Source organism: Pelodiscus sinensis, chromosome 19 (genome assembly GCF_049634645.1).
Source record: "Pelodiscus sinensis isolate JC-2024 chromosome 19, ASM4963464v1, whole genome shotgun sequence".
NCBI lineage: Eukaryota > Metazoa > Chordata > Testudines > Trionychidae > Pelodiscus > Pelodiscus sinensis.
In genome coordinates, this window is record NC_134729.1 from 28,783,116 (window position 1) to 28,807,091 (window position 23,976).

Consider the following 23,976-nt stretch of genomic DNA (forward strand, 5'->3'; position numbering starts at 1 on the left):
GGCCCCTGACCCAAAAAAGGTTCCCTTCCCCTGTTTTAGCTGCTAAAGACACAGTCCATGTTACTGCTTATGTTGGTGTAATTTGTATTGCTTAGGGGGTATGAAATAAGTCCACCTGTGAGTGAGAGAATTGCTGAGAGAGATCTCTCCTGTTCACATACAGCTTTACCCTTGTAGCCGCACCGCTGTTCGTGTAGCCGCTCTAAGGTCTCTAGTGTAGACATAACCTTAGTCTCCATATAGCGCGTACATGAACTGAGATTTCTTAGAAGTTTATAACTTGCCCAGGTGTGACCGACTTTCCTAGGAATAGCAAAAGACAAGCAGGCCACACCTTTACGAATTTCACGTTGCCGCCCTGAAGGTGGGGGGAGGGATTTGATCTGTTCAAAGAAAATTGCCACCTGAGTTTGGGCAAAAGTTATTTTTTCCCAGAGCTGTTCTCCAATCACTGAGCCATTGGTCTGAAATTTCTTCACTGTGATCGTACTCGGATTGAGGCACGTCTGATTTCAGCCTGAAGTTGGCCAGGTTGTAAGCGGCTAAACAGAGTGTGGTGTAGCCCGAATCATGGGCAGCGCGGCCAGCCCTGCCTGGAAGAGGCGCCTGTTCACTTGCCCGGATGTGAGCCCTCGCAGTATTCAAGCCGTTCTGGTTGTGTGCTTTGTCTGGAATCCAGAATAACAATTCCAGGGCTCTGCTCGCTGGCAGAATTAAAAGGCGATAATCTCAAGTCCATTAGCTCTCGGCGCTTCTCAGCAGCCGCCCGCCTGCGTGTGTGGTGATGGCTGGAAGAGGAACCCTTTAGTTTCTTCAGAACTGTTGACTGTACGGAAATGTGACGGTTTCTGTCTAGCCCAGTCATTAATCCACTTCGGAGCATGGAGGACAGGCACTTTATCCCAACTCCGAGGTGGCTGAGGAAAAGAAGGGGGAAGGGCAAGTTCCAGGAAGGGGCGGGGGAGAGGGGAGAGAGACCCTCCTACCATCCTGGGATAACAGCCCCGGCCTGGGAGTGGGGTTGTCTGAAAGCTTTTAAAGGCCTTGCCTACAACTGACCTGCTAAATGCCATTTGGATTTTTCTCCTCCTGCCCGCCCCAGGGGGCCTGTCACTCGCCACAAGCACAGACAGAATGTGGCTCTGCCAGCGTTCATATCCCCACTGAATTGCCCCTTGCCGGGAGCAGTGCTGGCTGCCCTCTTGGGGCACTGCCAGGGCAGCCTGCCAGCCGCAGATTCAAGCCGGAGGCCAGAGGTTCCATGGTGGATTGCATCAGAGACGGGGCTGCAGGAGCTCGTACGGCACCCAGGGCAGCTGTGCCCTACCCGGGGGCTCTGTGCCACCCTAGTGCAGGGGCTCTCCAGAGAATGCCAGGCGGGGACAAGGGCTGCGAGGGCCGTTTTCCGAGCAGGTCCAACGCCACAATCCAGGGCTGAATGGGTTCTGATTGGACCGCCCCCTGTTATCCTGCACCGTCCCTTGCGTATTCCCATCGCGCTCCGGCACTTCCATGAGCTGCACCCAGTGCTTGCATTGCAGGCCCAAAGGGTTTAAATCCCAGACGACTTCTCCCACCTTGGCCGCTTGCACAAAAGTGTAATGCGCTTTTGACCTTTAAAGTCCCCTGTGTTACCTGGGACCTTCCCCCCAGCCTCCAAGAAGCGAGCTCTGACCGTCCTCCTGCACTCGGTTTGGAGGGAGCTTCCAAGGGCGTTTAAGCCCTTCTCCCACAGCCCCTCCCCTCACACCTAGCTCCCAGAAAGGGCTTGTGAAAACTCCCCTCAGCAACTGCTCTTCAGGAAACTGGTAGCTAGGTGGCCAGAGAGCAGCGCATCCAGCAGAGTCGACTAGTCGCTTCTTCCCTGCTTTGCTGCCTCTATCAGAAAGAGGCAGCGGGGTGGGGGTGAGAGGCGGGGGTACTTCAAAGCGGCAGCACCAGTGAAGCCTGGGATCAGCTGGGGACTCCCCCGTTGACTCTGGGCTCCACACAGCTTTTCAAAGCGGCAGCGCCACACGGAGCTCAGGGTCATCGCGGGACTCCCCAGCTGATCCCAGGCTCCACCCGGCGCTTTCTCCTTTGAAGTGTACTAGGGCTGTTGCTACTCTTCAAAGGCGGAGATGCCCTATCGACTATTTTGCATCGACTATTTGATTAGTCAGTTACTCGCAGTTTAACATCCCTAGTGGGGACCTGGATGTTCTGTTTACACGGCTCCACTACCCACAGTTCCGTTCCTGAGGGACAGGTTTGGTGCCGCCTCTGATAAAGGGTCTGAAGTCATGCCAATGAGATGACCCAAAGCTTAATCTGAACTGTCTGCAGAAGTGGCTGCGCGTTGTTTCTTGTCCCAGAGCGGCTTCTGTAGCTGAATGGAGGTTCAGTACAATGTTCTCAACCTTTTTTTTATGAAATACCCCTTTAAAAAAACAATTTATAAGTACCCCCAGTACCTACAGTTTTCAGACACACAAAATTTGTTCCTACCATTGCAACCCATTTGTTTAAACAACTTAATTGTAGCCGGGCGGGCGGGCGATGACATTTTTGGGTGTAAAAAGTACAAAAATAATAAAGCGCTGTAAAGCTTAAAACAAAAATGCAGTTTTCTCCAAACTTCAGTTGTGTGGATATTACCCTCCCCCCCCCCCCCCCCCCCGGACTACTCTCAAGTACCCCCCAGGGTATTTGTACCACTGGCTGAGAAACGCTTGTCTAGAAAATAATAAGGAAGTAGGAAATCGGGAGGACAAAGGAGATTTGGGCTTTAGGTGAAGTAATGCTTCGTTTCACTGTCCTATGCAAGCTTATGCAGCGTAGCCAGTAGATATATAGGCCATGGTCTCTATACCCAGCTCAAACACTGACCTGCAGGAAGACATGGGGCATGTCCTTTCCTCTCCCACCCTCCGTCTCTTTGACTGGCAAGTTCTGCAAAGGGGCCTTGACCTGCCAGCTACTGTCATGTTAAAACCCAGAATGCAAATGACGCTTTATTCTGTCGTATGTCACGTCTTCCCCTCCCTCTTCTTGCCATAAAAGGATGCTCCGTAGTGGGGGTGAGGTGGGTAAAATGACAGGTGAGGGTGGTGTGTTGGTGTCTCAGAGGTCTCCTCCTCCCAGTGGGAGGGAAGAATCCACTCAGGATGCTCTGAAGTCAAGCTGTTTATTGTTTGCCGTCTCACCCAGGCTGTCCAAATGCTTTGGAAATACTCCTGAAACCAACATGAATAGAATGAGCATTTCTGTCTCCTGATTTTTATTGGTGTTTGCAGGGTATGCAGATGAATTGCTTTAGAAAAACACATTAGCAAAGCAAAAGTTTATTCTAGGAAGTAGGAGGTGGGAGAATTGGCAGTAATTCTCCCTAGTATCCAAGGTATTATTAGAGGCTTATCCCTGCTCTGCACAGTAATCACATTGGAAATTTTTGATTAGAAAACAAAATCTAAATGAGAATTATGAATATTCATTAGGTGTAGAGATTAATATGCATAATTATGCAAATTAGACAGCAATTAAACACCAATTCTCTGGGGAAATGATTAACACAAAGGCACAGAAATAGAAGGATGTAATTTGAAAGAAGTTTCTGGTTAAATGAACAGTAAGGGGAGCGGAGGAGACAAATATGGCGTGTTTGCCATAATAATCAGCTTTGCTCAAATGAAATTGGTGCAAGGACCAAGAGTGTTTCAGCACCCCATGGCCACCCCCATGCCAGCACGCTCCCCCTCTCCCCATCGCTCTGCAGTATAACGTACAGACGCTAGGGCCAAAGGGTATGTAAGACCTTATTTTATACAGACAAACAATGCAAGGCTTTCGATTTGTTTTAAACGCTGGCTTGTAACTTGTGCTCCAAGAGCTGAGAGTAACTGACTGTGGTAAAGTGGTGATAGAAATGTAGCCGTCTTAGTCAACAAGATGGTTTTTTAGGTGATGAGCTTTCGTGGGCCAGACCCACTTCCTCAGATCCTTTGTGGAAGAAAATTGTCACAACCATTAGCTCACAGACATTTACCTTCCCCCCCCCCCCCCCGCCCCCATCCCCCTTCTGTTCTGAAATTTGATTTGTCCTTTTCATATGTGTTCATTTTTTTAATTGTATCCTTTGGTGACAATTTTCTTCCACTATTTGATCTGAGGAAGTGGGTCTGGCCCACGAAAGCTCATCACCCAATAAACCATCTTGTTAGTCTTTAAAGTGCTACATAGTCCTGTTGACTGTGGTAAGAATCTCACCCTGAGCCCTGCTGGAGTTTCACATGGCATAAGCAACGGACTTGCCCAGTGCCAGCTTGATGAGATGTCGAGGACTCATGGTCCTATGCGGGATTCTGTCGGACGCACCGAGGATTTGCTACACTCAACAGTAAAGCACGCTCAAGGCCTATGCCAGAGAGAGGGTGGTGTGAGGATAGGCCAGGCCTAGACGTCCCCCTGTAATACAAAACATTTCCACCCTTCACACCTTCAGTTTTATATCAGCTCAGGGCTAGGAAGCTGCTATTTTGTGAGGCATGGGATGACTGTGTGTTGCTACCTTTCTTGACTAGCTGGGGTGCATACTGCAGCTCGGAGCTGGGAATGCAAACAGTCTGGAGCTGGCTTTTTGCCTCTTAAGCCGTTTCCCCCATCGCCTCTTAAATGAATGTGAATTTTTAGTGTCGATACCTGTTTAAATGCTGACCTTTGTTCGGTCAAGTGCAAAGTTTGAAACAGTGAAAATGGAGTTGAGTGAGTCTAATCATGTAAAAAGCTGATGATTTAGGGAAAACATTGCCGTCTGAGTGCAGTGGCTGTCGGTGAGGAGTGCAATTGTTTTGAAGTGTGTACTTGTGTCAGGAATGCATTTTTTATATATAAACACATATTGAGAGAGAACACCACAGTTGCTGTGAACAATTCTAGGTAGTATTTTAAATGTGTACGCTGCTAGATTTTCAAAGAAAATTATGGGCATTGAGAAGCACAAGTTTTTTGAGTCAATGTGATTAGTGCTCCTAAATCTCTTAAGTGAAAAATCCCCCACCCCATGCCAACTCCCATTGAAATTCAGTGTAATTTGGGCACCTCCATGAGTTAACTACTTTGAAAATCTCAGCCCTGCAGTTGCGAAGACTACGAATTGACCCAGTACCATATGGAATACGTATTGCCTTGTTAAAGATGCAGACCTTTGGACAAAGGTAGAGGCATTGTATATCTCTCTCTAGCTGACTTTCAAAGCCCTGGAGTTAGCTGCCTGTCTTAAAACTAAATGGGGACCCCACCCATTCCAAGATATCCACCTTTCTAAACTAACCAGTGGTCTTCCAGCCAAGTGAACCAGCACAAGCCTCCATCTAAATGAAAAGTGGCCTCTACCTTGTGATGTTTTGTGGGTTTACAGACATGTCCCTTTCAGCAGCGTTCTTGAAGTGTGAGCCTTAAATCATGCCTAGCATTGACCATAGTTGGCGTTAACCTGCTGGAGCAGTAGATCTGTGTGGCCAATAAAGTCTACTGAAGAGCCTTGCCTCTACAGGAAAGGGAGGGGTGTGTGAGGTTTTTTTCATATATATATATATATATCTCAAAGGTGTGGATTTAAGCCACTATGGTTACACTGGGAATAGGAATGCCCTCAGTGGGGTTCTAACTTGGATTCAAACTACTTTGTCACTTGGCAGAGGTTATAGCAAAACTGAAAGTCTCTTGTGAGCACAAGCAAGAGGCAAAATGCCTGTGGCATAACTGTTAAAACTTCCTTATGTGGAGACATGATAGTTTATTACCTACAGAGTTGCCGGTCAGTCATGTTTGCTGTTCATCCTTTGGAGAGGGTCTCAGAGGGGAAGGGGTGGGACTTTGCCTGGCAAATGTTCTGAGCAAGTTTTTTTTGTGTTCAGGTGCAGCTCATGGGCCAGGGATGCAGAATTATGGGGTGAAAGTAAAGTTTGCATTTTCATTCCTGTTTAGGGAGCGGGAGGCGGTGTCTAGGACAGGGAACACCAGCCCCTCCCGTTATGGTCTCCTTTAGGCTGGGCAAATCGAGGTGACATGTGCTGAAGTCAGTAGTGTTACTCCTAGACCTGCCAGGTGTAAATGGGAGCAGAATGTAGTGAGCAAACCGTTTCAAGTGCAGTTGTTCAGTTGCTGTGTTCCGTTCTTGCATTGACATAAATTGGATCACCTGAGAGTAAGGGGGCACCTGCCTTTCAGACTGACAAACGTGGTCCTCTGCATGTTGAACTTCAGGAAGTGCAGATTTACAAGCGACCTCTTGAGTTAAAAAAGCTCTTCCCTTTCCCACCACCATCCCCGGGTCTGTAACATCACATGTATACAAACGACGTAGGGCTCTTTTTGAAGCTCGCTAAATAAGCTTTCATCTCTGCTGAAATGGGGAGGTTCCGGGAGACGGTTGAGCACAACGAATGGAAATGGTTTATTAATGAAAATATTATTCTGTTTGTAGAGGGAAGAGTTAATTTTGAGAGGACACCTTTGAGGGTTTGCTGATAAAGCAAAAGTAACATTTATTCTTCCTGTTTTTTTGGCAGGTTTGGATGAAAGACCAGGATCAGGTTCCTGGGGTGCGGGAGATCAAAACAGCTCCACATTCGACCAAGGAAGGGTAAGGATGAAGCATAAACAGAGACCTTGAACAAAAATAAACAGTCTTTATGATGGCTTCTCAGTGTGTGTCTGTGCCTAGTCGGTTTTCTTCTGCAAACATTTTTCTTGTCATTTTTGTGATCGCATCTCTCTTAACCCCCTGTGCAGTGGTGCTTGGGGAAAGTTGCTCTCTATTATGGGGTTTTGCTATCAATGTATGGCCCTGCCTGGGCAAATGTGGCAGCTTTCTTGCAAACCTTCTGCTTGCTTGAAGTGTGTAGAATGCAGCCGGGTATGGTATAGGCTTGGCTTGGTCGGACAACCATGCACTTCCGCCCCCATGGCTGGACTTGCATGCCTCCAACTTAATGCAGTAGTTCCTGGTGGATGGGTGTCAGCGTGGCTGCATGTCAAGCATTTTTAGCCAAGCATGTAGCCCGGATTCCAACAATTGTACCTGGCGTTTATTGGGCACTCCAGCTTGCTCGCCTGCGTCTCCTACCCTCCTCATGTGATGGAGGAGAGAGGCTGCAATCGGAATGTAGGAATGCAGCACCTAATACAGCGGCTAAACTTGGCGGCTGATTGTGCCAGGAGTCTGCCCTGAGTCCCCCAATCCTCAGAACCTCGGGGAAGCCTGGCTCTGGAACCAGGCTCTCCAGTCAGGCTGGGGATGGGAGCTGCTTCTCTAACCACTACCGGATGGATTTGAGCCTGGATCTCTCGAGCTTAGTGTAGGAGCTGCTACAGCTTGAGCTACAAAGCCGGTTTGCTCCCAGCTTAGGCTGTAGAGCTCCCGTGTTCTTATCTCTCACTGTACGTGGTCTGTGCCACTGCATGGGACAGTGAACCCCACTAGGTGTGTGGGTGACACTCCCTCCCTATTAAGGCTCTTCTGCCAGAACACATTGACCATCCGTATCCCCCTCCCATCTTGATCAGTCCCCCCAAGGGGTGAGCGCTCCTCCCAGAGGTCGCGGAGGTGCCTTTGTAAGAGAGCGGCTTAGAGGGTTCCAGCTCTGCAGGTTGGCATGGCGTGTGGGGTGGGAATGGAAAGCAACGGGAGGGAGGCGGGAGGAAGAGAATTGGAAGTGTTTGCAGGGGAGGAATTGAGGCTGTGACAGCGTGTAAGTGAGGCCTGAGGAGGGGAAGAGAGAAAAGACATTAACTTAATTGAAATGGTGTTTTTTTGACAGATGCTCATGTTTTAATGGCTTTATGTGATTCGTTTTCACAATGGCACCGTTCCCTTCCCTTAGGTCAGCGACTGAACAGGCACCACGTCGTTTCTCATTTTTATAGACCCTCCCCCTCCCTCGCCCCTTATGGCTTTGGGGAGGGGTGGGCGGGGTGAACGGGATGGCCCGTTCAAGCCGGAGGAATTGCTCACTCGGTGGCTGCCGAGCGCCGGGTTCCTTCAGGACGGGTGCCATTTGGGTGTGAGCTGCCAGGGTAGAGGAGTGTTTGTCTCGCTGCAGGGAGCTGCTTTTGTGGCTCTTCTCCAGCCGAGCTTGCTGCCCTGGGAGTGTTCCGGGTGCCTTTCAGCAGCAACGTCCTGCTGCCCCCAGGTGCTGAGGAGAAGGGAGTTGGAGAAGCCAACGCATTGCTGTCCTCCTCCTTCCTCCGTGGCTGTGGGGGTGGATGTGACACTGAGTCCTCTTGTGGTCTGGCATTTGGATCCCCATGTCACTCTCAAGTGCTGACACCTCCACACAATGGACAGAGGAAGGGGATGTAGTTAGAAATCCAGAGCCAAACATTGTCATGTGGGTCCTTCGTTATATTTAAACCAAGTTGCATAAAAGAATCGGATCTGGATTGTCTTAAGCAGGCTTCCAGGTATGATACGACCCGGGTACTTGGGTGTTTTTGATGGAGACATGCAAGCTGGAGGAATGCCCACTGGCCAAGTATTTCCCCAGGAGTTCTCTCCTCTTCATTCACAAGAACGGCCAGACTGGGTCAGACCAAAGGTCCAGCTAGCCCAGTGTCCTGTCTGCCCACAGTGGCCAATGCCCGGTGCCCCAGATGGAGTGAACGGAACGGTACCCATCAATCAAATCATCTTTCCCCCGTTGCCCATCCCCAGCTCTGGCAAACAGCTGTTGTCGGACCTCGCCTTGCTGAATTTATCTTGCTTTTTTGAACCCTGTTAAAGTCACTCACCCACTTCAGATAAAATAAGATGTGATCTCGTATGTATGACTTCCTGTTCTGTGTTACTTTAGCAGGGCTATGGCGAAGGTGCCCATTATGGAGAACACAGGGACCTGTCGTCTCACAGCGGCCTATCTTCACCCCCATTCCTGGGATCTGGACTCGTAGGTAAGTACTGCCTGCGGTGCTGCTGGGCAGGGCGGCTGGTCCTGTGTAACGCAGGGGACTTGAAAAACCCAACAATGTGGTTAACCAACATGGTTTGCACAGACCATAATAATCCACCCAAATGTCTGTTGTCCAAGCTGTGGCTGTAGAGCTGTTCAGGAGCTCGGCCAATATTTTATGGATGCACAAGGGCCTTTGTGTCATACGACGGTGGTATCAATCTATCACAGTCTCATGTAGAACCCCCTCCGAGATAACAGCCGTGTTGTGCTGGTGCTGCACAGACACACAGGGAGGCCAGGAAGGGAAAGCAGATGGGATTTGCCCAAGGTCAAAGAGCCAGAAACAGAGCCCCATTTTTCAGAGTCCCTTCGACCAAGCGGGTGGGTTGTAGGAGTGAGAATACACGGGCATGGGGTCTGATAGGGAGGAGGTAAGTGCACATCTGGAGTGGTACAGCTGTGTTAGACAATGAGATAAGACTTCCTGAGAGAGCTGGTAGCTGTTTTCTGTCCTCCTGCCACTCGGACATTTTTCCTAGTGTGGCTCGGAAGATCTTCCTTTCACATCCATTTCCACTGTGTGCTTACAGTAACCAGCCTAAGGTCTTGTGCTTTGCACGAAGGCTGTTGTGCGGCCTCGTAGTGCTTGTGTGTGGAAGAGGCTGGTTTTGTTCCCAGTCTCTCTTGAGACCTGTCCAGAGTGCAGGATGCTCCAAGAGCCTGGAAGGAAGGAAGCGCCATGTATATTGCTCAACACGGGCTCCGGCGTCTTCCAAGGGGCATGGATATCTGACCTGGATGTTCTCCTCCTGCTGGGATACCACGGTATCAAGACCCTTCCCCCACCCCTGCGTGTTGCTGTGCACATTGCTGGGAGGGAAGCTTATTTTGCTGTAAGGAGCTTTTCCCCACGGAGGTCCTGTCTGGCAGGTGTGACGTGTGTTCCTGTGCGCTGCAGCCATTGGGTTGCCAAACAGCGGAAAAGATGGGAGACTAGCCAGTCTGCCCTGCCCTATGGGGCAGCTGCTCTGCAGTCCTCTGACCTGGCCCCTTCAGCCTTCCTATGGCGGGCGAGGTCCCCTCTCTCCGTCTCCTGGTCTGTCTTCAGAGTAGCCAGGAGACTCACCGAATTCTGCTGGGGACTTGCCGAGAGAGAGTGTCCAGTTCTCCCCGCGTGGTCCTCTGACTGTCTGGGTCAGATGGGACTCGGGACCACACTTCTTTCAGCTCCTTGCTCCTGCTGCCAAGCCAGCCCATGCGCACTGCCCTCTTTCCCCAGAGACGGTGACTAGCGCACAACCGGGTAAGAAGGATGCGTGACAATTTTTCCCCTTGCCTCTTCGGTCTCGGGATTAAGAGCAGAAAATATTCATCCTGAAGGGCTTAGAGAGTTTGTAATTACATTGGGCAAGGAATCCAGGTTAATGGTCCCCTCCTTTCGCTTAGCAGTGGTGGTTAAAGCCCTCTCATGAACATGACCAGGGTGTCTGCAGAGGCAAGTCTGGGAGTGGGAGAAGAAGGCTGTTACCAACAGTGGCCTTTAGTGAAGGGGGTGGGAGGGGATGATTATTAAAGAAAATCTCTGCTAAAGTCGGTAGTTCCTCCTTCTCTAGAGCGGGGTAGAAAGAGGAAGAGATGGACCTAATAGATCTAGGAAGCAAGTGTTGGCCAGTTTCCTCCTTGCGCGCGGTGTGTGATGGAAGAGGGAAGCTGTCAGATCCAGACCACCAGAGACTGGCTGGACACTGATGGTTATTTCCCACCGTGGTTAAAAGGGGAACTTTTGAGTTAAGTCTCCAGGGTCCCATCCAGAGGAGGAAATGAGGAGTGCCCAGGGGGAGCTGTTTCCTAGTTGGATCAGGCTCCTGGCTTTCTGTCCTGGAGGATGTAATAAAAGCAGAGGTGGTTTCTTAAGGAAAATAAGAGAGTCCTCATGACATTTTTCAGGTTTGAGGAAAGAAAACTACCTTTATGTCCAAGAGACCAACTTGGCTGCAAGGATTGCCATTGGCTAAAGGCAACTTAATGATTAAGATTTCTCATGGAGCAGGTGAATAGGAGCTGCCTTGAGGAAGAATGAGAAGCTTTCAGCCACAGATGTTTGCAGCTCTGAGATGTTTTGCTCAAAACCAGGCTTACTGTTAACGACCGAACTCCAGGCGTTTTGCAAGAACATCAGATATTCCCGTGGCTCCACTGCAAACCTGGTCAACCTCCTACATTCATGAATAGTGATAGAAATGTAGCCGTGTTAGTCTGGGGTAGCTTAAGCAAAATGCAGGTCAATGTAGCACTTTAAAGACTAACAAGATGGTTTATTAGATGATGAGCTTTCGTGGGCCAGACCCACTTCCTCAGATCAAATAGTGGGTCTGGCCCACGAAAGCTCATCATCTAATAAACCATCTTGTTAGTCTTTAAAGTGCTACATTGTCCTGCATTTTGCTTCCTACATTCATGTTATTGTGCCCTCTGCCGCCTCGGCTGATGGAGTCTCCGTTGGCTGTCGCTAGCACTAAAAGTATACGTTCCCTCAGAATGTCTGTCGGTCTGTCTGACCCTCAGAACCCTACAGGCTCCTTAGACCCAGTGAGAGGTCGTTGATGGAAACCACAGAACTCCTTGAGGTCTGTGGCTTGATACAAGTCTCCCAATACAGTCAAAAGATCTAATCTTCCAGGAGCATCAGATGCTGGAAACTGCAGGCAGAGGCTGTGTCACCAGAGGGAAGAATTGATGGGGAGGGGGAAGAAGTGGATTTAGAAAGGGAGGAGAAAAATCTGAAACTACAAAATTTATGTTCATTCCCAAAGTGGATTATTTTTTTTAAAAACCGTGAATTGCTTTTTAAAAAAAAATTAAATTGGGTTTTTTGCCACTACATGTGATAAGACGGAGGGTGGCGGGCCTGGGTCACGTTTTTTCACTTGTTAATTCCTGTCCCAAAAAAGTTCTAAAAAGTTGGTGGCAAAAATTAAGGTAGGGGAGGAAAGATGAGAAAAATGTCATGTGTGTGAATGGGGGAGGGGACTGAATATCATTTATTCTATTGCATTCAGCAGCAGGAAGGTTTTTAAAAAAACAGATTTGAAATCTAAATTGTCCATATTCTGGCTTCAGTGCAAACTGGAAAGCTTTTTACGAAGTAAATAAAAACACAATCCCAGCAAACTAAAAAGAACAGCTCAAAGTTTTTTGAAAAAGTTTCCAGTTTGGAAAAAACAGTATTTGGTTGTTTGGTTTGTTTTTTGTGAATGTGATGGGGGCAGAGGGGAGAGAGTTAGAATGAAAAATGCACCAGCCCTACTAACAACATGGATGGGCAAAAGATGAAAGGCTGTCTCTAGGATGATGCAAGCAATGCGTGAAGAGAAGGATGTGAGATCACCCTTCTAATTGGCCAGCTTCCAAGCCTTGCAGAGCCCTCTGGCACTCCTGGAGGAAATAAAGATGGCAAGAGACTCTTTTCAACAGGAGCTAATTCTGGGCTAGAAATTCTGGGCCTGAGTGGGATGGGTAGAGGGGTCTAGGCTGAGGAGGATGCACAAAAGATCTTCCAAATTCTGGTTTCTGACATCCCTCAGAACTCGTGGAGTTTGGGCAACTAGCAGCTGTTGGTTTGCCTGGCATATGGTATAGGGCAGCCCTGTGCCGTGGACAAATGGATCCAAGAAGTGGTTACTTGTACTGTTTTTCTCCTGGTGAATGCAGCTCCGCAGGTTCCAAACATGTCCACTCAAGCTTCTGAAAGAGGGGCCAACCATTCTGCGTGTGTCAGTTGGAGACGGGATGCTGTCAAGCCAGTGCTGCTTTAAGAAATAAAAAGATCTGAAGTTTTCCATCACCTGCACCAAAGACAAATGGAGAGGCAAGAGGCCCCTTGACACTGAACGTGTTTGGCAGGCTAATCACCCTGTAGGAATTCAGGACTGGGGAATCCCATCAGCTTGAGCATCAGGAAAGGTCGCGTTTGGGCTGTAGAGCCAGGGGGTCCAGAAAATTCCTTTAATTTATGTACCTGCCTCGGCAGAATTGTCCATGTTGGCATCTGCATGCAAATGGGTGCAGCCGTGAATTCCTCACTTGGAATGGTGGCAGGTTTGCCCATTCCACAGACCTGGAGGGCAGTCTGTCTTGAGCTGGTTCCTGGGGGGGGAAGCCGCCAGATGCGGCTCCAGTGTCCTAGCAGGCAGTCACTGCCGTCCCATGAGCTCACGTCTAAACTTACAGGAGAGCGGTTGAACCCTAACAAGGGAAGTCGTGGTGTTGGAGGAACACTAGACAGCAGCTGCAGAAAAGGGTGCTTTTTCCCATCAGGTATTGGGTTTTGTGAGGCTTTGTTCTGCGGCTCCAGCGATACCTATGGCAGTGGCATGCAGCTCTATGGGGCTATGCATCTCAGTTGTCCCCAGGCCTCTTCAAGTGAGTGCTGCTGTCAAGCTGTTCTTCGTGAGTGGGGATGTGAGGAGAGCGGCTCAGACGCCGCAGAATGGAATGGCCACTTGAGTGGAGGAAGGAGGGTGCTACCCGACAGCGTATCAGGGCACATCAATCCAAGGTTCTCGCCGTCGTGTTCCACTACCACGGGCTGGCATGGGAAGTGACCCAGGAGGGTTTACTTGCATGTTATGGATGCTGTTAATGGGAAGTGATTGCTCACAGAAATCATGCAGCACACGCGTGTTTGGAAGAACACATGGTTTTTGAAATCCTCGTTGGAAGGCTGTAAGGTGACTGCACACGGCTGCTTTTTCGGGGGAGAGGTTGCACGAATCGTAGTTGGTGCTGGAAGCGTTGGCTTCATGTCAGCGGAGGGAATTTAGCCCGCTACAGCCAGGGCGGATGACAGGAATGTACTAGTGGGACAGGACAGGATGCTATGTGGGACTGTTGGCGGGGGCCCGTGCTGACCAAACCCACATTTCTTACCATTGCTTCGTGTTCCCTGAGCCCTCTGCGTGACCAGGCTTATGCAGGCAGTCGCCACGCCCAAACAGCTCCACTTCAAACAACCGCTGAGCTCCTTGGTGAATTGGTGTTCTCGCAGGTTTGGCCAGGCCTGAGACAGCGCTGGCTCTGTCAGTGGAGCCCTGACGGCCTGGCTGTTGAGAGACGGCATGACAGAGGGTGTCTGGCTATTGCTAGACTCCAGGAAGCTTCTTCTACATGCTCCTGAGTAGTGCGAGATGTTGTAAAACAGGAGACCTTGAATATCCGCAAGGCTAGATATACGGGGCTTCTTACTAGTAGGTCTGGGATGTTCTAAGCACGTGAGGCGCAGATAACAGCATCTTTAGGTGCCTGTTGCCTCATCATCCAGAAGTCGTCCGAGTCCTAAGAGTTGCGATGTTGGTGAAGTGTCCACAACGCCAGAAAATGCCTTGCCTAGAACACACAGCTGGCGTTAGCATTGTCCTCCGCACCAGCATGAATGGCGGCAGCGTTGGGGATCTTTCTGGCCCACCGGCGCTGGCCTTGGGGCTTCCTCATTCAGAACTTTGCACCTTCTTTGCGGTGCTGTTTTTCACCTGCTGCAGAGGTGGAGGAGCGTCTCTAGCATTTACCTCCCGTTTTACCAATCACCATTGCCAACTTGGCCACCACGATTGATGCAGTTTCTGCCATTGAGGGGCAATGTGACCTAATGGATAGGAAGGGGGGGGATTGTCTAGTCTCAGTTCTGCCATGAGACCCCCCCCCCCGCCCCATAAACACACACGCTGTATCCCCTCCCACCGATTGTCTGTTTAGCTGCATGGGGCAGGGACTGTGTCTTGCGATGGGGATGTGCAGCATCTCGCTCAGTGGGACCCTGCCCTTGGCTGGCACCTCTAGCTGCTGCCAGAACAGGTCCGGTTGATTCTCCCGAAAGGGAAGGGGATGGGCGCCCATTTTGTAAGCTGGGAGTGAGTGGAGTAGTAAAGATTTATGCTAAACGTGTGAGCGTCACAGGGACCAGCACTGAGTATTGCCTTCCAAGACGTAATAACAGCTCAGTGGAGTTTCCGTGGGGAGCAGGTCAGCAGCTGGTTTGAACTCGAGTATGCGGGTGGATTCTCTGTATCTTTAAGTCAAGAGATGAGGGCTTCCGTAACTCGGCCAGAGGCGAAGGGTCTGTTACAGGAGTGTGGGAGGGGGAGGGGGTTCAGTCGCCCATGATATGCAGGAGGTCAGACTAGATGATCCCCCTCTGACCTTTAAAGGCTGAGTCTAAAGTCTTTAATCCTATTGGGCTAATGGGAGGACTTTTCTGCATGCTGCTAGAAGCTTGTCTAGATGGGCTAAGGGACATTGGATTGGGAATGTGGAGTCTGGGATTCTGTTCCCAGCTGTCACTGCCCTGCTGCGTGATCTCATCCCGGTACGTGTGCCCCTCCCCTCGCACGCTGGACCTGTCTTGTCTACTTAGCTAGTAAGCTCTCTGGGGCAGGGACTCACTGTGTGTCCCGATAGACCAAGGCCAGCAGGGCCATGCTTAGTGAGGCCTTTAGATGTTACAGCACGTATTACTCCAAAGTGGGATCTGCGCGCTGTCGGACAGGTGCAGCATTTCAGATTTAATATTCCTGGTGTGTCTGGCTTTTTAGGGGGCTTCTTGAGCATCCAAGGGCGTGTATGGGCGAGCACTCTGCCTTTATAGAAAGGTGCAGTGGACACCTTAAACTGGCTGGACAAAAATCCACACGCCTCTTCCCCGCTTTGAGTTTTCAGCCTCCTGTCTCCTACAGTGTCTGCCTTGAAGAAACAGCAGCATGTATGGCCAGGCCTGTATTTCTAAGGTGCATGGAAGGGGTAGGGGAGGAAATCCAGGAGGAGACCCCCTTTTGGGCCAGCTTCTGTCCTGTACATCAGAAAGAAGCAATCACATGGCACAAGACCAAAATTGGGAGCTTTGCTGATCAGCTCTGTTAAAGAAACGACAGCCAGTCCTCCCTCTTTGCCATTTACCGATCCTGGTGAGGCAATGACAGCGTGACTCCTGTACTAGTAGGGCCGGTCTTGTTCTTGAACCTGCTAATCCCAAACCAGAGTGGGGGGAGAGGTGGGGGTTTTTTTTGTTTTTGTTTTTTTAAGCAATCTTTGAAATCAGTTGCTCTGCTCACCATTTGCCCTCAGTGAAGAGAGGGGGAAATTGTTTAAACAGCAGGGAAACTGATAAGCCATAACAGATTTCTTTCTAGTAATTATTTCTAGTAATTAGCTTCTTTTCAGAGAAGTGTTTCTAATCGGGTGTGCATTGTGAGCTATTGTGAATTGCGTTCTTCCTGGACAATGGTTTTAATCTGCCCATGGACATGGGGGTGTGACGACTCCCATTTTTTAAATCACTCCCCGTGCTTTACCTCCCCTCCCCCCAGGAAATAATTCTAATAGAATTACTGGAATTGGAACAGATATATTTTTTTAATTCCTTCAAACTTGCTTTGTCAGCGCTCTGTGTTGTGGGTTGCTGTGTGCATTTTGCTGGGAGAGGCGGGAGTGCAGATGGGGCTGCAAGGCGTGAACGAGGCTGTGCCTCTTGCTTCTGGGGGCTGGGTGATTTGAGGGCATTCACGTGTGAACTCCCAGGGGCCTGGAAAGACTGCAGGATGTTCCCTGGCTGTAAGCACCTGCCTTTCGCTAGGGAGGCTCATCTGCAAATGCAGAGAAAACGCAAATCGTCTTTTCTCGCCTTGTTCCGATGCACTTGAGTTGTGCTTGCTCAGAAACTCTGAAATGGCACCTTGGTTTAAACTGGCAGGCCAGCTTGCATTGTGGAATGCAAGATGCTGTTCATATCCGGGGAAGCAGCAGTTGTGTGTGGCGGGGAGGACCGGGGCGGCTGATCATTGCTGCTCAGTATAGCTCAGCATCATGCTTAGTGACATGCCAGGAAAGGTGTGTTAGGGTTTCCTGATGTCGGGGTAAGTGACCCTTTGGGATGAAGTTTCCTGATGCCGGGGTGAATTCAAATGCTGCTCTTTTTCTGCGCGAGAATCTGCTCAGCTGTGCTTGCGAGCGGAGGATGGCAGTCGGTCTGTCTGGTGTGTGGCTGTGGAAAGCCAGTTACCTCCTCGCCGGGACGGGTTTTCATTTCAGGCGAGGCGTGTGCGTCGGGAAGGGTGTGCCGAGGGGAGGAAGGAAATGAGTTGGGAAATTGCTTATTGTAAGCTGGTGACAGTCATGTCATGCAGACCCCAGCAGCGCTGTGTGCGCACCAGGCCTGCAGAAATGTGGAAGGGGCGTGTAGGGAGCTGGAGGAGAAATAAGGGCAGGGGAAACCCTGCAACTTCAGCAGAGAAAGCTTTGTCCAGCATGAGAGGTGCCGGTTAGTCAAATGTTGCTGAGTGAAAGGGAGCTCCAGGCTGAGGCGGAGTAGGGTCTGAGCTAGGGAAGCAGGCTCCAGGGTGCAACCAGAAATGAGGGGTTCAGGCTACAGGAGGGGACACTGGGCTGGGGGTGTGGAAAGGGGCCCAGGGTGCCAGGTCTGATTAGTGCTCAACTGAGGTAGCTCCTGAGAAGCAGCAGCCCAGGGCAGGTCTGCACGCTGCCTCTTCTCCCAAGCGTCATCCCTGCAACTCCCATAGGCCGTGCTTCCTGGCCCACGTTTGCCACGTCCACCCAAACTCAATTTTGCCTCTAAAATTTGAAAAAATGTGTGCAATATCCAAAATAAAATACCGATCGAATCATAGTACTAGGATCATAGGACTGGAAGGAACCTTGAGAGGTCATCTAGTCCCGTCCCCTGCCCTCGTGGCAGGACCAAGCACCATCTAGACCTGTGGTGTCCAGCACACTAGCCACATGTTTGGCTGGTTGTGTGTGGCTAATTGGCTTGAATAATGCGACTAGTTTGCTATAACAGTAGCCACTACAGTTCAGAACTGGTTGGACACTACGGATCTAGACCATCCCTGATGGATTTGTTTAACCTGCTATTAAAAATCTTCAGTGATAGAGAGTCCACATCCTCCCCAGTTAGGAAGTTTTTCCTAATGTCCAATCTAAACCTCCCTTGCTGCAATTTGAGCCCATTAATTCTTGTCTTCTCTGACGTTAAGGAGAATAATTTTTCTCCCTCCTCATTGTAACACCCTTTTAGGTACTTGAAAGCTGCTATCATGTCCCCTCTCCGTCTGCTCCTTCCCAGATCTTTCAGTCTTCCCTCAAAGGCATTTTGTTGCTCTTTTCTGGACCTTCTCTATTTTGTCCACATCTTTCCTGAAACTTCAGTTGAGGCTTATTAATCAGTGCAGCATAGAGCGGAAGAATTTACTTCTTCTATCTTGCTTACAACACTCCTGTTAATACATCCCAACACTATTGCAACAGTGCTACGCTATTGACTCATCTTTAGCTTGTGGTCCACTATGCCCCCTAGATCCCTTTCTGCGGTACTCCTTCCTAGATAGTCACTTCCCATTCTGTATGTGTGAAACTGATTGTTCCTCCCTAAGTAGAGTACTGTGCATCTGTCCTTGTTGAATTTCATACTATTTGCCTCAGACCATTTGTCCAGATCATACTGAATTATAACTCGATCCTCCAAAGCACTTGCCACCCTTCCCATCTTGGTACCATCCGCAAACTTGAAGTTCACACTCTGCCATTATCTTTTGGTGAAGATATTGAACAGAATTGGTCCCAAAACTGATCCCTACAGAATTCCATGTGTTATGCCCTTCCAGCCTGACTATGGACCATGTATAACTGCCCCCAGAGAGTAGCTATCCAACCAGTTATATCCACACCTTAAAGTAGCCCTATCTAGGTTTTTCCTTAGTTGATTGAGAAGGTCATGCAAGACTATCAAATGCTTTTTCTAGTTGCACCACATCTACCACTTCCCTCTTATCTAGGGGTGTTAGACATTGATTAATTGAATAGTCAAGAAACCGCATGAATTCTTATCCGTTACTCGACTATTCTATAGTCCTTGGAGGCGGGGGTGGGGCCAGTAGCCAGTGCGCTCCAGCCCCACTCCCAAGGAGCCTCCCCCATAAATTAGATTTATTGCATTAATTGATACCAGCATTAGACTCTACAATCCCATGTGCTTTGGGAGTAGAGTTGTGGGGTTTTTTAAACATACTTTGTGCTCATTAGCTGAGGTGACTGCTGGACAGGAGCAAGTGATTCCTAGTCCAAGAGTTAAGTGAAATTCAGCCCTGGTGTACAAATGTGCGTGCATGTTCTAAAGCTTTGGAGAGTGTCAGGCAGAAATGGAACATTGTTTGAAAAAAGACATTGCAATTTTAATTGGGTGTGCAGTCATTTCATTTTTGTTTTGCATTACGCGCATTAGCACACTTGATATTAATGTTGTTTGTTGCCTTAAGACCATCCACAATACCACCTGATAATTGTGAAGGATACTTTAGAAGTCACATAACCGGCAAAGCGTTATATTGTAAACAGTGATATATATTTGCTGTGGGGAAGCTGGTCAGTTGCTCACCAGATAAAGCGTTCTGGAATTACCCTGGTTTCCCTCTGATTTAGGACTAAGCATGATCTGCCTGACGCAACCTGTTGAGTTATTTCTGTGAAGTTTCAGGGTCTGTAGCAAATATAGCTCTTAAGCTCTTTTAAAAATTAGGTCATTTAAGAGATCTGCCCCATGACATTTTGACCCTTGTTTACTTAACATTTAAGCCTGTGGAACAAAATAGTAACATGGGCTGTCGTTTTTTACCACCCTACTCTGTGAGGTGCATTGAATACACCTGTGGCTTGGAAGAAGCGCTAAGATGCTGCCACAGTGCAGGGGCGAGGAGGGCCCGCAGCGCCCAAGTTAAATGCTGTCTCCACTAGAAGTGGCAGGTTGAGTCTTTCTCTGGGCGGGTGTTGCTGTTCTGAGCCCCCCCAGACCTTTGCTGCATGTGGGCGGTTTCTAGTTTCATGCTGTCCGTCTGAGGTGGGAGCAAACTCTTCATGCCTGGAGGATTCTAGAGAGAAGGAGAATGTCGTATGAGCCGCCACCTGGCCTTTCAAAACCAAGTACTGTCCTCCTGGGCCCTCACTGCTTGCCTGTTTCAAGACGCATCCAGACACGGTTGTGTCTCCTCCATAAGAGTAGGGATGTAAAATCCCACTTCAGATGTTAACGAGTTAAACCAATGTAAGCCCATGGGCCCAGCCAGGCTGGAGCAGCCCCCTGCTTGCAGCACGGGCGAGGGGGAGGCTGCTCCGGCTGGGCACCAGTTAGCTGGTTACCCGTTTACTTCCCTACATCAGAGGAGGAAGTCAGTGTTCCACAGAAGACTTCAGCTCTTTGTTGAAAAAGCAAATGCACAACAATGGCAAGTTGTGCTTTGAGTAGATGTAGAAGAGCATATTCGCGCCCATGAGTGTGCGCCAGAGCCGGAAACGTTTGTCCAGCAGTCCTCGGAGAAGGGCAGCGCTCGCACCTCATGGCCCCTCCCCTGGTTCTGTGAGGTGGTGCCAACCCAGCCCCCCCTCAGTCCCATTATGCCCCCTGTGGCCGGTGCTGTGTGTGCTTGGAACCTCGCAAATTTAGTCTTCGTGTCGAGTGGGAGTTACAGTTCAGATGCCTCACGCTCCCATTTTCTAAGGGCCACACTCTCTGGCCAGACTACCTCCTCTAGGATGCGGTATGGCCATAAAACTGCCATGATGCACCCGCCCCCTCAACGAGGGAATACGGGGGTAACTGAGGGAGGGAATACGCTAATGGGGGGCACGTAGGGGGCTACAGCAGCGTTTCAGAATTGAAACATTTCTGCCTTCCATTTTTCACTAAACACACGGCCCATTTCCCAGCCAGCTGTACTTGGTGGTGGAGGAAGGTGGCTTCAACCTTCTTTTCCCAGGGCATATTCCCTTGGTGAACAGCAGCTAGAAAGAGAGGCTTTTCTTTTCAGACAGGCTCCTTAAGTGTTAGGAAAGGACCTGGATTTCCTCCCAAGCCATGGAAGTTGTGAACACCTGAGTTCCCAAGAGGGAAAGGAGGCAGGGTATAAATGGGAGGTCAAAATTCTCAGCTAAATAGTTGCCACTTAAAGACCATCCCAGTTTCAGGAGGTTTTAATGTCCAAAGAGATGTGTGTTGTGTGTGAGAATCTGAGTTCAGCATTACATCCTTTTTTGCACATGGAGATAACTTTTGCTGTTGTATGGAAAAATGCATGCCGATTCTGTTGGGCAGCCATGCTTAGCTTTTGGTTTATTCTGTTTCTGGTTCCACCAAATGAGGATGGCTTTTTTTAGTTTGTCTGGAGGGGTTTTTTGCTCTGTTCTGAAACCGTCAGTTTCCATGGCCACAAGCAGTCCCCTGCATCATTGCCATTTTTTTAAAAAAAAGGACCCTGCTGTTCTTGAAGGTAAAAGATCTTCTTGTTTGTGCAGCAAACGATTATCTGCTTCAGTTGACATCCTGATGAAGGGCAAGAGAAGCCAAAATTTAAAGATGGGCTTTGTGCCCAAAGGCACTGTGAGCTAAAGTGTGTGCAGCTTTGTAAGGTGTGTTCAACCCCTTCTGCAAATGTATACAAAATGCTGTTTGTTTTCCTTCACCTGTAGGGAAGAGCGGTGAAAGAGCTTCCTACTCGACGTTCAGCAGAGACACGGGGATGCCAGGACTAAATCAGGTAACAATCTTAATACAGCAATAAAAATGCTTTAATATTTTTAAGAAGCTGAATGAAAAGTCAGGAGTAAGGAAGAAGAGTGTATAAGGTCTTGTTTGTACACACGAATTGCACCACGTCAGTTTTTAAATCAGTTTAGTTAAATTGATACAGAATCCTATGCAGACTCTTACTTTAGGGTTTTAGACTCTTATTTCAGTGTAGCTTGAATCTTCATCTAACAGACTTAAGTTAAATTGATATAAAGCCTGCTTTTTGTTACTTTAAGTGCCCACACAGCTTTTACACTGATTTAACTAAATTGATTTAAAGTAATGCCGTTAGTTAAATTGTGGGAACACTGTGTAGAAAAGCCATGAAGCTGCCGAAGGGTTTAGGCACCCAGTCCCCATTAAAGTTAATGTGAGTTTTAGTATGCAGATCTCTTAGGACTCTTGGGAACTCGCAACCTAAATTCAGTGTGCCCCTCGCTGTTTTCCCATTGCATTCCTATCTTCCTTTCACCCGGGGTTGGCTCAGTAAGTCCCATGGTGAATCTCATGGTATTTTAAATGCTTAAAAAAAGGCAACGTAATTCACTAACTTTCAAGAAATGGCTTTCCCAAAGGAAGGTGCAACTTGCTCTGAGAATGTTTTGTTAGTCTTTAAGGCACTACTAGACTATTTGTTGCTTTTTAAGCGTTTCTTAGAATGATGGAAGGAAAGGCCTGCTTTCGAGTCGGGTAAATAGTAACTGTGCATGTAAATAGCAACTGTGTGACTGCTGAAAATGTCAGCGGTTACAGGTGGGGTGACAGTTAGCTCCCTGGGAGCCAGTGGGAGTGATGAGCCAGCTTTTAAGCCAATTCCCCACATGTACCTGCTTCCACCTGCCACCATGCGTTGCTGCCTCTGATGCAGCAGCACGAGGCAACAGGCGGCTCCCTGGGAACCAGTGGGTGTCTGAGGTGCTCAAAATGTGTCTGTTACATCCGGGAATGCACCTGCCAGCCTATGTCGACAGGCTAGTGCTCGCTCTGTTGGAGCTGGCGTGCTAAAGATAGCACTGTGGACATATTGGCATGGGCTAGACACCCAAGTCCAGACCCAGGAGTCAGGTGGGGTAGTAGTATGCAGATGGCTAGCCCATGCCACAACATTCATGCTGCTGTTTTTAGCCATTTCTGTCTAACCAGCTTAGATATGGACCCCAATCCTGAAGTCCGTGGGACTGCGCTTGGCTCGCATGTGGCTCTTACAGAGCCGTACCAGCTACTACTTTGGGGGTGACTTGTTGACGCCCTTATGTATAGGGCTGTGCCATCGGAGGAGACCATCTAACTGGAACTGAGTTAGGAAAAGGCAAGTTATCCAGCCTCTTGCCACCAGTCCCCTAAGTTAACTCTTCTGGGAAGAAGCAGGTACCCCAGCTCAGACATGTTTTACAAAGGCCGCCCCTTGTGAACACTGCGTCATGGTGCTAGTGCTTTTGTAGTGTAAACAGTCCGGCCGCTGCATTCACTTGAGCGGCTGTTGGCTAGGCAACTTTTTATAAAAACGTGTTTTAATTTTGCACAAATTTGTCATAATTTCCTCTTCTCTGAAGTGAGGATGTTTCCTTTGCTGAAACAGCTGTGCTGTTTGGCTGTGCCAGAGTGGATTTAATTTACCACTGAAGCTGCTAAAATAAAAATGGGACAGATGCCAGGCCTTGCTTTTTAATGTTATGATTTTGTGGAGGTTTTATTTGGGGGAGGCGGGGGGAGGAGGAGGGAGAAAGGGGGATATAGAGTAACAAAAAAACGAGGGGGGAGAGGTGGTGTTGCAATCTAGAAGAGGCCCCTCTTGCATGGAAGTGTTGAGGGGGCGGGTGGGTTCAGATCAGATAGCAGTCGGCAGGAGACCGTTTGCTGGAACTCTCCCGCCTGCCTTTGGCGGAGCGGTCTGATAGAGGGTAGGCACCAAAATTATGTTGTAGTCGAACATCAAGGAGCCAAGCAGTTGGTATCTGTAGTGCTTGCTCTCTGTCTAACTCTGGGAACAGTTGTTACTTTGGGCTGAGTTTCTAACCTGCCTGGCTAGTAGTGCCTCTTCTAAAGCTTTTGAGAATTGGAGCACAGCAGATGTATTGTGTACGCTCAGTCTTTGGAGGGACTGGACAGGGAGCTTCAGAGAAGAGCACATTCCTTACTAAACCACCCAGCTCTGCATGCTCCAGATAGGGGGAGGGGGTCTCCAACCCACTCTGTCATTTAACCCTTAACTGCCTGCCAGCAGTACAGGCATGGGGGTGTGGGAATTCCTAATTCCCTTAGCAGCTCCCTGGAAAGCAAGGCAGTAAGCGTTTTGCCAAAACACTTGAACTACCTGTTTAAGGAGCAAAACGGGAACGACTAGCCATGCTATCCCTTTGTGGTCTCTTCTGGGATGCTCAGGTTTTCACTTCTCTTGGCTCCATGATGTGCAGACTTTTC

At 49.1% G+C, this 23,976-nt stretch overlaps 1 protein-coding gene across 9 annotated transcripts in view; it reads left to right on the forward strand.

The window, feature by feature from the left end:
* Window positions 1–23,976, forward strand: part of TCF3 (transcription factor 3) — a 145,175-nt gene that overhangs the window by 69,456 nt on the left and 51,743 nt on the right. For 8 of the 9 annotated variants that reach the window (XM_075903246.1, XM_075903248.1, XM_075903249.1 and 5 more), the window contains exons 4-6: window positions 6,549–6,622; window positions 8,832–8,928; window positions 21,456–21,523. In XM_075903246.1, the coding sequence (XP_075759361.1) occupies window positions 6,549–6,622; window positions 8,832–8,928; window positions 21,456–21,523 (239 nt within the window). The remainder of the gene's footprint in view (window positions 1–6,548; window positions 6,623–8,831; window positions 8,929–21,455; window positions 21,524–23,976) is intronic. The other variant, XM_075903245.1, reaches the window with a different exon arrangement.